Source organism: Parambassis ranga, chromosome 19, assembly GCF_900634625.1.
Source record: "Parambassis ranga chromosome 19, fParRan2.1, whole genome shotgun sequence".
Lineage (NCBI taxonomy): Eukaryota > Metazoa > Chordata > Actinopteri > Ambassidae > Parambassis > Parambassis ranga.
Genome location: NC_041039.1, coordinates 18,400,519 through 18,417,315, shown reverse-complemented (window position 1 = coordinate 18,417,315; position 16,797 = coordinate 18,400,519). Strand labels below are relative to the sequence as shown.

At 42.2% G+C, this 16,797-nt stretch overlaps 1 protein-coding gene across 1 annotated transcript in view; it reads left to right on the top strand.

The window, feature by feature from the left end:
- The first annotated feature begins 863 nt into the window (after positions 1-863).
- The window catches only part of cspg4 (chondroitin sulfate proteoglycan 4), a 63,388-nt gene continuing 47,454 nt past the window's right edge, over positions 864-16,797 (top strand). The window contains exon 1 of the mRNA XM_028431978.1: positions 864-1,002. Within this exon, the coding sequence (XP_028287779.1) occupies positions 927-1,002 (76 nt within the window). The 5' untranslated portion in view covers positions 864-926. The remainder of the gene's footprint in view (positions 1,003-16,797) is intronic.

Here is a 16,797-nt window from a genome sequence, read left to right as displayed (position 1 = left end):
GAGGAAGTGTTGCAAAGAATTCTGATTGTATTCCCACTTCAACTGTCAGTAAGAACGCAGCATAATTTGCAAACAAGCTGACTGTGAGAACGACGAAATTAAACATTGAGGCTGTGAGAGTGAACTTGAGGTCTAATCTTAGCATCCAACCAGAAAATACTAATCCTTGTGAGGACTGTGTGCATGCTCATTATTAAAATTGGAGAGCACAAGCCAAGTGGAGCACAATCAGTGTCAGCACTCACTACCGTTAAAGCCTTTCTCTGAGTGCCTCAGATAAGTTGGGCATTTTTTCCGTTGTCCGGACTCTATCAATAGAGAGGAGAGCATAAATGCAGATCCAACACAGCCCACCTCTACTCCACGCTTAAGTGTAAGCTTAATTAGCTTCTGGAGCAGGTTTGTTGAACAGAAGCATGAAAGAACGAAACATTGATCAAGGGAAAGTCGAGGAAGATAAAGTGCCAGGAGAGTTGGGCAACCTGATTTGTCTTTAATTAAAAGTAAAAGGTTTATCCTTGCAGACAGCAGCTGCTGGTCTCCAAAGGCCACTCCAATTACAGGCTGAGACAAAAAAGAGAGAGTCCTACAAATCTACGTTTGGCCATGACTGAGATACTGAAAGAGAGGCAGAGTGACTGTAGTTGTTATGACATTGTGTGTGGTACATGTCTGTTTCACTCATGAATGTGCCTGGTCAGCGGACAGAGGCAAGATATGTTTTCCAGTTTATGAAGATGTGTGTGCTGGAGAAGAGAGAGGGGGGTTTGAAAGAGGGCGTCCCTCTAATGGTCCCTCCCCAGCCCTGCCCCTTCACATAGAGGAGTATCCTGTAGCAGGTCCCAAAACTGGAAACTCATTCAGTCCCTTCTGAATGGAGTGTCTTTAACGTGTGAGTGGAGGACTAAACTTTCAGCCACGAAAATATGAGAGCCCTACATTCGGCGTTTGTCGGTGCCTTTTTGACCCTGCTGCTCTGCCTCCCCAGCCCCGGTCATGGAGGTAAGTGCCACTGCAAATCACTCTGTTACCCCCACACCCCTACACCCTCTGCCAGAGATGCACAGGAGGAGATCAGATCACAGTCCCTGTGTGAGTCTTTCCCCTATGCATAAATCAAACATGACAAGCTGATGAGCTAATGTCTCAAACTTAGAAGGCAGTGTTTGTGTTCCGTTTTAGTAACTCTGGATCAGATCTTCTCTTCTTCACTGTCGCAGTACTCATGTCATTCATTGTGGAAACCCAATACTTTGGACTGTAAGATGTGCCAGTCTGACCCTGGTCCAAGGTCTGAGACAACATCTGTCGGCTTCTTGTCTAATGCATTTTTTTCCCCCTTGCTTTTCAACCTGTGCTTTACTGAACTTGTTTACCTTGAGAATGTTTGCACTGAAAGCGTGTTGCCAAAAGGCAGGAGGTAGTGAAGCCGAAGCCCTCTGAGCTGAGGTCCCTCTGCCGGCAGCAATGAATGGCTCTTTCAGAGGGAAGTGCACAGTGGCAGGCAGAGCTGCTCCTTATCCACCCAGAGAGGAGAGATGAAAGTAAGAGAGCGTCTAGTAAAGGAGTGAGAGAGGCAGTATGTGTAAGCGTAGGGGAGGGGGATGCTGCATGAGCCAAGTTCAATACAATGGTCCCATAGAGTAAGGGCTGCAGATACATACAGTTACCTCTGTTAATATGTCAAGAAATCATCTCAAGGTGTGTGGGAAGCAGTGTTCAGTGTGTAGATGTGAAGTTAAACCAGCCCGACCTGGGTACATATGGCATGTTGGCAGGTTCAGCCTTGGACTTAGAGCAGCTGTTGAGCCCATTGTTTTCCCCCCGCTGTTACATCTTCAAACTCTAACTGCAAATTCCACTCCAATTAAGTCCAAGCAAACCTCTCCCCGAGTGTCTCATTGGCAGCCAGAGTGAAAAAAGTGGCTCTTGATCTGAAACGGAGTATGGCTTTGTTTTGGTGGCACAGAATCAAAGCTCAGCCGGGGAGCTGGATTCAGCTCTTCTGCACTGTGATCTGCTCACCACAAGCATGAAAAGAGTCATCTGCCCTTCTGTTTGCTCATTTATAGATAAACCCCACTGACTGGCGTGACGGTGACACCTCCGCTAAAGAATTAGCTGTACACTGAGCAAACAGTGACGGCTGTCTGAGTGTGGTCACGTTTGATTTGCTGAAAATTTACAGAAACTGTTTGCATAACAGTGTAGAGTCATACAGAAGTTAGTGTTGGATGTTCAAATGATGAACTAGATGTGATTTTCTAAATATCCAAGACCACATGCTCCTTTAATTAAAACAATGGCAGAATTCAACAGGAAAAACTGTACATGGGAACAATTTCTGCTCATCTAATGATCTGCTGGCACAGTTCTCGCTGCCTCAGTGTGAATAGCACTCACCCACTGACCCTGGAGAACTAAATGCTAATGTTGACCAGATGTACCAAGTTGCTAATTAGATTTTGCCCCCCCCCCCCCCCCCCCCCCCCCCCCCACTCTGCGACACACACAAAAACTCCTGCCACAAGCTGTTGGGGGACTCTTTCCCGCCTACCTAGAAGGCTCATGTTTTCCCAGTGTTTACATCTTCATATGGCACAGGATGTCCAGATGCCCAGAGGTTTCTGAAGTCACTGGCACTTTTCTTTAGGGAATCACTGTGCAGCCTTTTTTGTCCAAGTGTTTTTTCTACCTGCACCCACTTACTTACTATATTTCTTCAACTAGGGATTGTTGGCACTTTGACAGAAGAGACTTGAGTCTAATTGTGACATTTTCCATGAGTTCTCTTCACTGCAGCAGTTTTCCACTATTGGGTTTCACTTGCCAATAGCCACAGGGGCAATTATGTTGAGGAGAGATGAGATTATACAATTATGTATTTGTGTGTCATGGTCATTTAAGACCAGCCACATTGGATAATTTTCCAGAAAATAGGTGTTGTTACTCCCACGTAGAAGCCCTCTCCCCAATTAATGTTGTGTAATGATTTGATTCAATCTGTGTCTTCTTGTGCTAACATATGATTTATTTGGTGTGATCGGTTGCAAAATGATATAAAATGATCAGCTGTTTGTTAGCATCCCATTCACTGGCCTTTTTCCAGACTATAAAATGGTTTGGATCGGTTGCATTTTCGTCCCATTTGGTAGCCATTATTATTATGTACATTGCACTGAAAACAGGGATGATAATGCTCTTTTAGGGTTGTGACGGGCCCTAATTTTGCCACTGATTACTACTGATAATCGCCATTTAATGGGCTGACAATTCTGGAAAAGATGAAAATATTGATTAGGTCATGAATCTTTGATGATATTGTCTGTTTATAGTCTGAATAACTTTGTTTAATATAAAACTAGCATGGTCCAGCCTTGTTCACATTAAGGCGTGCTTACTTTATCATGGATATAATCTGGAATTGGACATGACATGTCCCAGGTCTCTGCAGTTCTGTATCTCTTCAGCAGCCCTTAGGGCTGCCCTTTAAACACCATTATACCAAAGTTTGGGGGGAAAAAAAGGAACTAGCTGGGGTAGTTATTTCCAAACCAGAAATTGCCCTCTGATGCAAAGATGTTGTTTGGTTGGCCTGGTAATAGAGTTTTTCTTCTTCTGCTTTTTTCCCCTGTTTGATGTTGTTATGTAAATCAGTTTTGAAGTTGTGTGTTTCTAAGGAAGTCTGCTGCCACTCCCCTGTGATGGTCACAGTGTGAGAAGCTAATGACTTTTCCTTGCCCCATTACCGACCATTCTGCAGCATCTTTTGTTTGTGTTCTGAAAATACAACAGTTTTATACAAATATGAGGAGACAGATAAACAAAGTAGAAAATCATCTATGCTAAAACCGTAGTATATGAAATATTACCACTAAGATAACATTGAAACATACCTAAGTGTGAGTGCTTCTCTTAAATTGCTCAGATAACATATAATAAGACAGAACTACTACAAATGATGCTTCATGTGCTCTTATGAGTCCTGAATATGTTTGCATTTTCAATTGCAAAGCTTAACGAAAGGATTTGCATCCTGAGACTGCCATCTCCCCTTGTCACTATGGTAACAAGAAAAAAAATAAATACGAATGTTGCCTTGGCTTTGTGAAGTGTCCGTATACGTACAAGGCCTGCATTCATTCCTTGAGAGCTGGCAGGGACGACAAGTGTCTCAACAATAGATTATTACATCCAATATTTGCATTGGGAATCCAATGAGATTAGTGTTCTGCTGGTCCCACAGACGCACTTTGTGATCCCCCTCTTCACCTTTTTACTTTAAACACAACATACTGCTGGTGCAGTATAGAAATGTGGCTTCTGGAGTCAATCCAAAGAAGAACATCAGAGTGTTTATAAATGCAGAGCAGAATGCTCCTGTCTGCTTTTCCTCTGTGGGAGTCCCTCCACATGTCACTCCACTGTCATAGTGGTGGAGGAACCACTTCTGTGAAGGGTGAGGTTTTTCACACAGACAGGCTCGTCCTTTTGGCTTCATGAAAACGCGATCCCTGTTACATCTGTGAGCACAGAAGATGATCAATATTGATAATATTTCTGCTATGATATAACCTCCCTCATTTGATGTTTCATCCTGCTACTTTCAGAGAGAAAGTTTCAGTGAGTCATGCTTTATTAACTGTATTTTTGGGGGGGAGGGCTTGGGGCTGGGAGTTCTGGCCTCAGGCAGACATCATTGCACGAATCCAAACTTAGCTGTGTGGGCAACCTGCTTCACCCAGCTCCTTCCCTCTCCATAACCTCATCTTGTTACTACAGGTAGAATTTTATATCTGAGTTGCAGGCACGGAGCGGGCAGCATGTCTGCCCGGTGATTACAGCATCGAGCCCATAATGGATTTGTTGGAGGTTTGATTTTTGTAGCAGCAATAACTCCTGTCAAGGTGTCCTTGAGCAAGAAGACACTGGACCACTACTGCTCACTCAGTCAGCTGCTATGGTCGGATAAGCATGTCAACTACAAGCAGGGAATGTAATATGCAGAGGAGTGCCTGCAGAGCCTGGTTTGCTGATCATTTAATTTAGGTACAGCTACATTTATATAGTAACTTCTCCTAGTTAGTCAGTATACTTGAAGCAATGAATGCCAAATGATCTACAGCACCCTAAAATATAACCCTTAAAATACACGATGGTAATTTAAGCAGTGTGTCAACTTACTACCAACATTTGGGAAATTATTTTAAATTTAGTTTTCCTCTTACAAATAAATGAGATAACCTAACCTTGGGGCAAGGCTACACTTCCAGCTGCCTTGGGGCCCCACGCTCATACGAATCCCAATAGCTCAAGGCCACAGGTAATTCGATGCTTCTGCAATTCACCAGGCACCTTTAAAAAAACATACAACATCTGTATTAGTATGGTTTGACTACGCAATATTTCAGATCTTTAATCATTTTAGTTCATACTTATAGAATTTATGTTTTATTACTTGAATCACCACAAACTTATTTCTAATGCAAATGAATACAGAGCGCAAAGAGATTTGTAGAAATTGGGCCCTCTAGCATAGTTTTGCCCTGAGGCCCCGGAGTTTTTTAATTAAGCCCAGCCTACAGGTTTCCTTACAGCCAGTCTACCTTCTCCTATCTGGCTTTTTGCAGTGAAATGTGTATATTTATATATTTGAGAGGAATGAGACCCATAAATACTATGTGGTGCAAATAAGACTTGTGATGAAGATATCAAGTTGTCCTTCACAGGACTACATGTGCCAGAAAAACAATACTTTCAAAGTACCAGACAAACTCTGCTTTCCTCCTGAATGCATTACTGACAGCGAGCACTCAATGACTTCAAAAGCACATCTCACTTTATTCTCACTGTGATGTCCTTCGCCCTGAGGACTCTACGCTCCCCATGGCAGATGATCTTTCCCACATTGCTCTCTTTGAGGACTCTGGCTGTCAATGGCAGGGCTGCTGGGATTATATTTTAGGACTATGATCTGCTTTAACAGGCAGACAGGCAGACAGCCCACACACACAGACCTCATTTCGCCTGGGGTGTGTACACAAAAGGGTTTCTGTACATAAACACAGGCCCAGATTCTGTGCCTAGGTGGAAGGTCAAAGGCCATCTCATGGTAGCCCCCTGTGTTGTTTTAACCCCTTTTCACGTCAATCAGATAACACAGTGGAAGGGGGTTTTGTAGCAGTTTAGTGACGGATGGTCTACACCCAGATTTCGGGTCTGTAAGTGGTACTGTGGGATTTTAAATTGTTGTGATTAACTTGTCGCCATGCAATTTAAGGCAATTCTAAGGACCCGGTCTTACCTACAGCAGGCGCAATGTGAGCTTAGCTGCACGAGTAAAGCAGGAAAACCAGAGTTTAGTTCTGAACGCTCCACTGTAAAGTACAATTACAGATCAGCTGAACCTTGGAGAAAGCAACCAAAACTAGTACACAGATGAAAACAGACTTCATTACCAAAGTGATCAAATTACATTTATTCTAAGGAAAAAAACAATTGCTACACCGCACAAAAAAACCTTGCATCTTACATCCTGTTGCAATATTTTGTTGTTTACTTTAATTATAAGAGGTCTTTTCCTGTATTTGGGAACGCATTCATGTGTACAACAAGGTCACACTGTGGTTACAAAATACCCGCAATAACAAACTTGAAATATATGAAGTAAGTGAGGCAGACTTCTTGAAATGGCACCGATACCCTGAGGTACTTTGCAGGTACTGTAGCTTGTTCCAGCATCTCAGAAAACGTATCACTCTTCTGTGGTTTCAGTCCTTGTTATTGACTTCAGGACATCAGGTGGTGCTGCAGGACTCCTTCTTGTCCTTCTTGGTGCTTCCTGTTTATGGGCCCGTTCTGCTGTTAAAAACAAACGTACAGATGTTATCCATGAAAGCCTGTTTAACTACACCCTTTATTCTCACCATCTAAACACACTCAGGCCCACAAAACACATTACATCATCTAACAAGATCAGACTTATAGCAACATTTTTGTGTCTTGCAGCTTGCAGACACATTTCTGGAAAGGCCCCACTTATGATTATAAACAAAAAGAAGTCCGGACATTAGCAGACATCTGCTGCAGCTTTGACTGGATGACAGCGTAAAGACACTAACACTTACACTGCGATCTGAATGAAGCAGTGAGAAGCCCTGTTTGAATGAAGTCCCATACCTTTGTGTGTCTGAAGGACAGAGATCCCACTTTGTGCTAGTTTCTCTCTTTGAGCATCATTAGAACGAGGTGAGGCAGAGCCTGACACAGCTTTTGGCACGAGAGTTGGCAACACTGGTGCATTTGAGGCTGATGAAAACGTCACAGTTGTCAGGTATTGTAAACATAATCCAGGGACACTGATAATTTCTGTTTGCTTTCAGTGAGGGGTTATAAACACTTTAGGGCTTTTTCACGGCAGCTAATCTATCAGCGGCTGAGATATTTGGGTCCAAAATGGTGGACGTGCCAATGGTATTGGGCCGTGGAGCGTGAAGCGGCAGGACACGTATGAGAATACTGATTAATAAATATATTATAGAACCAGTTATACACAGTTTGCTACACTCTTAGTTTGTCATGCACATGGGGGATACCTGGAGAAACACAATAGAGCCGAGACCTGAAGAGACATTGATAATCAAAACGTGTTGCGACCCTGAGAAAGACAGGCTTATGTTCTTACCCCACTGCAGCAGCTGAACTGTGTGTTTATTTTTGATAAGAGCTGTTGGGGAGTTTAGTGCCCAAAATGAAAACTCCAGAGTAAATTCTCATCATCACAAAACTGCCAAGTTTTCAATAAGCAGGAATTATGCATGACCAGATGTCTCGATACGAATGGCCTCTGTGGATTTTTTCCTTCTATTATTTTATAATTTTTTTTTTTTAAGAGAATGGTCTGTTTTATCATTTCAATGAAGATGAGTCCATTCTTTTCTGGCTGCCATTGTTTCTCTTATCCTTTGAAAATGAATTAAAAAGAAAAAGAGAATAACAAAGAGACCTCTGTCCTCAAAGGACCATCATGGAATTACTCACTCACAATCAGCTCAGAAGATCTTCCTGTTATCAAGTGGTAATATCATCAGATGCTGTCATCTTGAATTATCACATGACATAAATTAATATGTATGTTGGATTTAGGAACAACGTTTGCTTTGTGGAGCACTCCGCACTGCGTGTTTCTCACATGCCCTGATCAGTGGAATCAGTCTGATGTGGCCACTGGGGCACCGAAGGGCTCGCTAAGGCCCTGGAAAAGCAGCATGAATCATGGGAAATGTTTCCAGTGTTGGGCTGATTCATCTGAGATGTGTTAGGAAAAGGCCTGAGGTTTCCACTCTGTAACATCTGGAGCTGGCTTGGTCAGTCAGGAGCAAGCCAAAGCTGGAGGCTTTAATCAAATGTGTCCCCCCGCTTCTCTTACCTAATATAGACAAAACAACTGCGGTGAAAGAATGTCAGCACGCTGTAATTAGCCTTGTTTTGAAAAATTCTCAGTGTTAGATGTAGTTTTAACAGACTGGCGTGATAGCATGTGATTCTCTCAGCAGGCCTCCAACCCCTGGGAAACTCTCCTCTCTCTTCTTATATACAGTAGCTCCAATATATCAAAAGAACAGCTTAAAACATCTTCAATATTCATGCATCATATGTTGAATTTAACATTAAGTTTCTTTCTGCTAAGGGAGTGTTTTGTTCACATTATCCCTTAGAGACTTAAGTCTATTTTTACAAGTAAGTTGCACATGAATATGAGTCACAATTTTAAATATAGAGAAATCCACTGCAAGTGTGGGGACTCCCTCCAGCCCAGAGGGTGTGTGACTCATAAGCACAAGGCTGCAGTGGTTAATCATGAGACATCAGACTCCAGACTAATAGTTTTTTGTGCTTCTAATTAGTTCTCAACTCTTCTCAGTGCTTTTTGCTAGGCGACAACAGGATTGAGATTTACCCGCAAGGCTCAACGCTAATTGAATGTCCTGGGAGAATCAACATGTTTCTACTTCTGACAAAGTTTCAGGCTCTTTCCTATAAATGTCACCTAATTGTCTTTATTTTCCACATGGATACTTTCCAGTGATGTTAAAAAAAATAGAAGCACATCTTTTTCATCCAAATAGCAAGTTTCATTCCCACAACATGGCAGCAGGAAGCTGCGGTTAGAAGGGCCACTTTTCACAGCATGCTCGTGTGAAGGCAGATCAGCGCCAACTCCCGTCCTGTTCAAAATCTTCATCAACACCGCCGAGGGACCATGAGGCACTGTAATTTGAAGCCAGACGGCCTCATTACAGACTGGGTTGAGACAGAATCAGGGGAGCTGGGGATAGCACCAGGCCTGGGACCTGGCAGATGACACTCTGGAAAAGCATGCACCAGATAAATATAGCTAGACTGGAGAACCAACATAAGAGCATGTTGCTTCACATTGAGGCTGATGACAGAGGGAGCGGAGGAGGAAAGGGGATCTAGGGTGGGGTGTGTGTGTACTTTTTTTATGCAATGTAGTTCACACAGATCCCAGTGTTAAGGGGCCAGAGCGAATGTCGTCATCCCACTGGTTATGAAGGCTTAAAATAACCAAAGGAAATAATGTGTCCCATGAAGTTTGGTCTGACTGACTGTGCGGCTGCCTGCAGTAGCATGAAGCAGCTGGAACACACGTCACCACTTTGCACACACAACCAAGCTCCTTGTGCAGTCATTTGTTGAATCTTTCACAGTTAGGACTTTGTAGAAGGCAGTGAGAAATATCATACGAACATAAGAAAACAACCTGCATAGCACAGTGTGTGAATTTTGACAGAGAGCTTTCAGATTGAACCTGGAAAGTTAAAGCTGATGTTAAAATGATCAACATTTAGACAACTGAGAGCCAAATCTCATCCTATTCTGGTAATCATCATCATTTCAGACTGATAGACTACTGATTACACCATGAGTGTGTTTCCTGCCTGCATCATGTAATATAAGGTTTATAGAAAAGTACCATACCTTAGCATAAAAGCTGGAGGACATAATTATCCTGGGCTCTAACAACAGTTCCCTTTAAAGTGCAATAGATCATGTTTGTTCAAGGCAAGCTAAGCTAAGTTTCTAAAATTTCTGCAACCAACAACTAATATTCCACATATAAAGCCCATTATCATCAGTCCACTACCTGAAGTCTCCTTCATGCATCCTGCCTTGGAAACTCAGTTATGTATTTCCAAACAGTGCTCACTTTTTATTAAATTTATGAAGGCCAAGCTCAGAAAACAATTACATGCTTGATTAGTAAAGTAAATAGTTTTCTACAGTGAGGATAGAAAGAGTGCAGACTGTGTGTGAAGAATCTGGCTCTTTAAAAACTGACAACAACAGCTGAACGCACTGAAGTCAACAAATGATCAGCCAAACCAAAGAAAACGCAGATGACAGGAGGGATCTCTGAGCACCGAGAACAACCAGTATTTTTGTGGCCAACTATGCAATCTGATGTACCATATGGTGTCAGACTGGGCCACGGGATGGGCCCCTGGGGAATGTGAAGATACAGAACAGAGAAGCTGACCATGCGTGACCCCTGAGCATCCTGTCTCGTTACAGCCAAAAGCACATTCCCAAGCTTCTGTTTAGGATGAGACTCTTATGGTACAAGTGACCACAGAGGAGATGCTCTGTATGTTTTAAACATTCTTGACCTGAGTTTGGATTTGGTGAGCTTAATTACTATGCTCTCACAATCCTTTTGTTTGTTATGGTCCTTTAAAGATGATTGTACAGTAGAGTGGTGCAGAGAACGCTCTTAAAAGTGAACCTCTGACCCATCCAGCTGTTCACATCTAACAGCAATGTGGTCCAGTCCTTGTTAATAACCACCAGAGGCAATATAGCTAATTTGAAGTGAGGGAGAGCATTTTGTTGTGCATAAAGGTACCAATAATAAGCGTCATATGCCAATTAGCTTAAGGCAAGCCTAAGGGGGAAAACTGAACTGGCTTTTTCTGGCTGCCTGACTATTTAATGCACATTGATTTATCAGATACATTTCCCTGGTGTTTCTTGACTCTTTTTTTCTGGCAAATTTAACATGTTGATATATGGAAAAAGAAAATGTTAAAAAAACAAAATGTGTTATGTAACCAGATGGCCATTTGGTCAGAGTGGACTGAGGGGAAAGTTGTGTGGGTTTTACTCCAGGTCCACAACACTTTTCAGTTAGATCCTCGAAGTGTTGAACTCACACTTTTGGTCACTGCTTTCCATCTGTGAGAGTCTATGTAAGTAAGAGTCTATGAGAGCAGCTGCTCTGATACATCCGCAGGTGAAGGCTACTGATTTGACTAATTGACCTGAGTTCTGTCTCAGATGGGAGCTGTAGGTGAAGGGGAGAAGTCCTTTTCAATTAGGCATAAGATACAATGTCAGTTGAGACATCATTGAGGGGCAGACTGCAACTCTGCATTAGTGCTATAGGCAGAACTTTGCAGGTGTACATTTGATAGTTGTAAAACAAAATAACATTTATTTTAAACCATTAAAGGTCGGGTAGGAGGTTTCCTTCTGATGCACTTTTTGTTAAATTAGTGTAACTTCTCTTTACAATCCGATAGCAACCGATTAGTTCGGCAGTTTCTCATTAAAACGAAGAATATGAATCATCTGTGGAAGCTATAAAACGCTAAAAACATCAGCCAATCCTCCGGGTGGACCCTGCACGGAGTATTGGCTGGTTGTCACTCTCTTCCTGCTCTGTGCACCAGAGAGGTACGTGCATGATGGCCAAAGTCTTTAGGTAATGCGCTCGTCTTCAGGTGATGCACGTCCATGTGATTGGAGGCGTGGCTTTGGGGTGAGCTCCGAGAGAAAGGGGCGTGTGTTTACTATGGAAATCTGGCTGACTCTCACTGAGTTTTCAAAATCTCCTACCCTCCCGTAAACCAGACCCACAACGCTGGACATGCGGGCCATGTCAGTCTTTGTTTACCCCCCGTTAATTGTGAAATAAACAGAAAAATTAGCCTTTTTAAAGTTTAGTTTCATTTATTTGATGGATGTTCATAGCTGTCCTGCCATTGTGCAAAATTTCCTCACCATGTAAAGCCGGCTGTGTAACTGTGCTCTGAGGTCTTACACAGCCAGGCTTTTACTCTACTTTTGCAGTGAGTAAAAGGGTCAGGTGTAGAAATCTTAACCCCTGGAATGCGTGGTCCACACATCTCCTCATGATTGAACGTTCCTGTTTTACAGCTTCTGCAAACTTGCTCTTAACAAAATGAATGTTTCCCACTTTACAAACAGACATTATCAAAGCAAACAGCACGTCGGTTTGTTGAGGGGTGATGCGTTGAGAGAACTGATAGGACAGAAATCGAGTTTGATACAATCAAACATAGTTGGAGAAATATGAAAAATAAAAACATGCTTTCATATCTCTGCAGAAGTACAGACTTGCCTTCTATCATTTGTCATATTGTGTATTTTGGTGGAAGATTTCAACACTAACTTGCTCAGCAGCTGTTGTTGCAGTGAAATCGTCGTGTCATCCAATGTGCTGCTACTTGTGAGGACAAATATTTTCCTGGCAGCTGAAAGTGGAATAAATTGGGTTCACTGCCTCGCCAAATTGTGGATTTCATTTCGATATGCAATTGAACATGTTTGCCAATAGCAGTGAGGGCTGTCGTTTCATCTTAAAGGCTGCGTGCGTCGTTTCTTTCTCCTCCTGCATTTACATGACAAGTAGTAGAGACTGTAATTACGCTGGAAACTGAAACATCTCATGCCAGTAAAATTAATTAGTTTAATAATGCCGATAACCAAGAATGGGTCCAAATAATGGATCATTGATTTTGCCTAATAATAAACATCTTTATTAGTGGCAATCTAAACAGTTTCAGGCCCAGTCTATAACAAATAACAGTATGTGCTCGTTAAACCCATTTGCACTGCGGTAACCTTCCTGTCTCCTCCAAAGGGAAACCTTAAGAAGCTCATAATTGACTTGAGTATTTTGAACAGACCCTGCAGAGCAGCCGGCTCTTTCCCTTTCCAAAAAACGTCTTCTCAGTGTTTTACTGGGAACACTCGCCCCCAGACAGCACTGCAGAAGAGGCGGTTTTAACATAACATCTATAGCACTGTGCCGAAAGGTGAAATCCAGTCCACATTCTAGTAAAAAACATGATTCGATATAGTCTCTGGAAATGTGAAAATTTTGCAATTATTGCCAGAGAATGTTCAGCCATTACCTGACATCTGTCTTTGTGCATGCAAGTCAGCATTCCTGAACATGTCGATGGGCTGTGTGGATACAGTGTGGGAGCTGATGGAGGGAATTAGTTTTGCAGTGCCTACCAGAAGGAATGAAAAGCAAAACAGCTGCAAAGAGGAGTTAGTAAAGTTCAGTTAGAGTACATAGCTGCGTAAACTATAAGCATGAGGGCAACAATTGAAACCATTAGATTTAATTCATACTCGCAGAAGGATAAACAGATTTTAAGAGGAATTCATAAACATTTACTGATTTAAAAGGTCAGATTTAAAAGGTTAAATCTGTTTAGCATGTATGAAAATAGGTCATTTTACACCATGCGATCACAACATGTGGAGCCACTACAGAACTGTACCAGCAAAGGGAAATAATGGCACTGAGTTGACATAAGCACATGAATTTACTACACATAGCATGAAACAAGGTAAGCCCATGTGGCTGAATTCATGGCAGCATTCAGACTTCTTGTCTCTAAACACACACACACACCTGTAGCAACATATAAACACCCACCATGTATTCTGCTCGAGTCAAAAATGGTCCAGTTATCGGCCAAAGAGAAAAAATTGGGGAGCAGGATGGAGCGGAGGACCTGCTGGCAATGAGCTGCTTTAAGCATCATACTGGCTGGTTGCTGGATCATTTCTAATCTAGATACGTTTCTCTGGTGCTCCCTCGTATTGGACTGAGGGCGGACTACACACTACATTGGCTCACTCATCCACCTTGTGTTTAAAAATAGTATTATTTATGAGGTATGTTCAGCAACTAGCTGGTTAGCATGTTAACTGCAGAAGGTATTTTTTAAAACTAACTATAACCCTGTTATATGTTTGTATTCATTTGGCTTTCTACCAGTGCTTTCGTCTTTTTTAACGTTTGCTCCAATGGGAGTTACTGTGCTACATGTTGTCAATGTGTCAATGTAATCAAATTTGAACCCTTTTACATACTCATCTAATTCACTGAGCTCCATTATCAGGTGTGTTTTTTTCCAAGCTTAATGCTGTGTGGTAGGTCATGTTTACTGTATCTATCAAATGTATGAGTCATGCACAGATGATAGTGGTTTTACCTTGACCGGAACAACAGGACTCTTTTAAATTCAGGTCATAAAATATTGATGGTGGTCTACATTTGAACTCGCTGCTGACTCCTGAATCACATTGCCTTAGAGTGAGGTCATTTTGGATACAAACTTAGTGGCCTCCATACAATCTGTCTGCGTGGAAAAAGGAGAGAGTTGAAGATGTACAGCAACAAGCTGCTGTTCTGTATTTATACATGAGGCTTTAACTAAGAGCAGGTGTCCGGTGTTGCATATATACAATACTTCCTTTCTCCAAGTCTTGAGCTACAAAAAATATATTGTTTAGAGTAAAATGGGCTGCCATGGATTATTGAGTAAAATATAGAGATATAATAATAATGTTAAACCGCTAGACCTCAGGAGGGCATATGCTGTGGTTTTAGTGAATCACTGTGAAGTCATGGAGCCCACGTCGTGTGAGGAGCATGCTGTGGTGGTGCAGAGTTGGACATTTTAATGCCAAATCCAACAGGAGCAGCCCTGAGCCGCTCGGCTCCACCCGGCTTCCGTGTGAGATTTCCACTGTTGCCAAAAAAGAAATATAATAAAGGAATGCATTGACGTCTTTCTCAGAACTAATATCTATTGCATACCTAATGGAATTTGGATCAGATTAATAAGGATAAAGCTGGATAAACCTCTATGGATATGATTACTAGCATCTTCTTCCCTTAGCTTGGCTCTTACAGTCAGTGTGGTTTCAGGGTCTCATCCAATGACATTCCACTCCTGAAACATACCTATAAATCACACATTTCTTCATATATATTATATTATATTTCAATATTAAAAGTGTGGCTGACTGTCTGCAGGGTGCAGTTATGGGTGATTAAATGTGTTTTCCCAATAGTAATGCTACATGCATGACATCAAAACACGAGTCCCCTCATCTGACAGGTCATGAACTCCAACCCACAAAGAGTGGACTATTGTGAGCTCCCACTCTGCTGGCGTGGAAGCTCTGCAGTTAAGTATGTTTATGAAAAACCATCATTCACGCATTTTGTGCTTTGCAGCTCAGTCTTCTGGATGCGTTCGTTTCCACAGGCCTGATTCTTGGTGAATCGAGCACATCTGTATAACATGTGAATGCCAGCTGGATAGCACTGGATGCCTTTGGCAGGATTACGAGAATCAGTGCGTTTTGGAGCTGCGTTCATTAGTAGTCAGAGATATATAGGCTGCTTCATTTGGCCCGTGGAATTCAATTCCTCAATCTCATTTAAATTCTAATAAACAACTGTAAATATATTCATAACTAAAGGCCAGAACTCATTTACATTTGGATTCACAGGACCAGTGTTATGAATTTTGAAAAGCTTCAGCAGATGCCGTGTTACATGCATGTTTCAAAGCCATTATAATATCTGGGATGCTAACTGGAGACGTATTTGGCAGAGGCAGTTAATGCCTTTAATCAGAGAAGTTTGGATCTCACAATAATGTAAAGAAGATATGGGAACTTTGATTGAACTGTATTACATATTGAACCCTGGTTATTCTCTGATGGATGTGGGTATGGTTCCATTCAAAAGCACTCTTTCGCTCTGCATTTTAGTAGGACGCTTTATTACATGTTCCGGCCAGCTCTGAGCACGCAGCATGTTGTTAAGTGTTCACAGCATCCAAGGCTTAGAGTTGCAGGTATATAATTTAGTTGTAAATGGCTTGAATGATTGAAAAGGTTTTCTCTCTGTCACATAGCAACAGATTGAAGCATTGGGGGTACATTAGGTAGGAGTTGTTCATCTGCTCAGTCGTGGACAAACAAAAGCAGCCCGTTTCTCTCACCATGTCGTCTGTCAAGACCAATTCACACTCGCGCCTTTAGTATAACTACAGCTTCTCATCGAACATGACTGTTGCAGTGAGCGCTGCCACATCACATAACCCAAGCAGTTAAAAATAAAACACATTATTAAGAAGCTGCTCTCGCACAGCAAAAGCGACACTATAGGAAAGAAGACTGATGCTTCGCCAAGGCCTTCTGGTAAAACAGCAGATCAGAAGCCTCCAGAAGGAGCTCTCTTTCCCCAAAATACATCTTTTTCGGCTCACCAGAAAATCCCCTCCTCCCACTGGGTACACGGCGTACTTTCTCTTTGAGTCTTTCTTTCCATTTGTCCTTTCCTTTGCTGCACTTTTAAGGACACAAAGGCTCCTTTTACAGTAGCCATCTGAAAAATAACTTTTCCTGCCATTTGTTTGGTTTGCCTCTTTTTTTTTTTTAGGGGAGGCAGTTTCCTCCACAGCCTGGCTCGGACTGCCCCTCCCTTTTTTGCAACACAGTCGCCCTGCAGCTTATAAATGTTTAAAAAAGAGCCTTCTTCTGCTCGATCCAAAACCACCTCAAAGCTTGGCAGAGTTAAAGGACGAGCACAGTAAAACGTAGCAAACACATTCCATGTCGTAAACTACACAAAACAGTCTAAGTTCAGTCTTC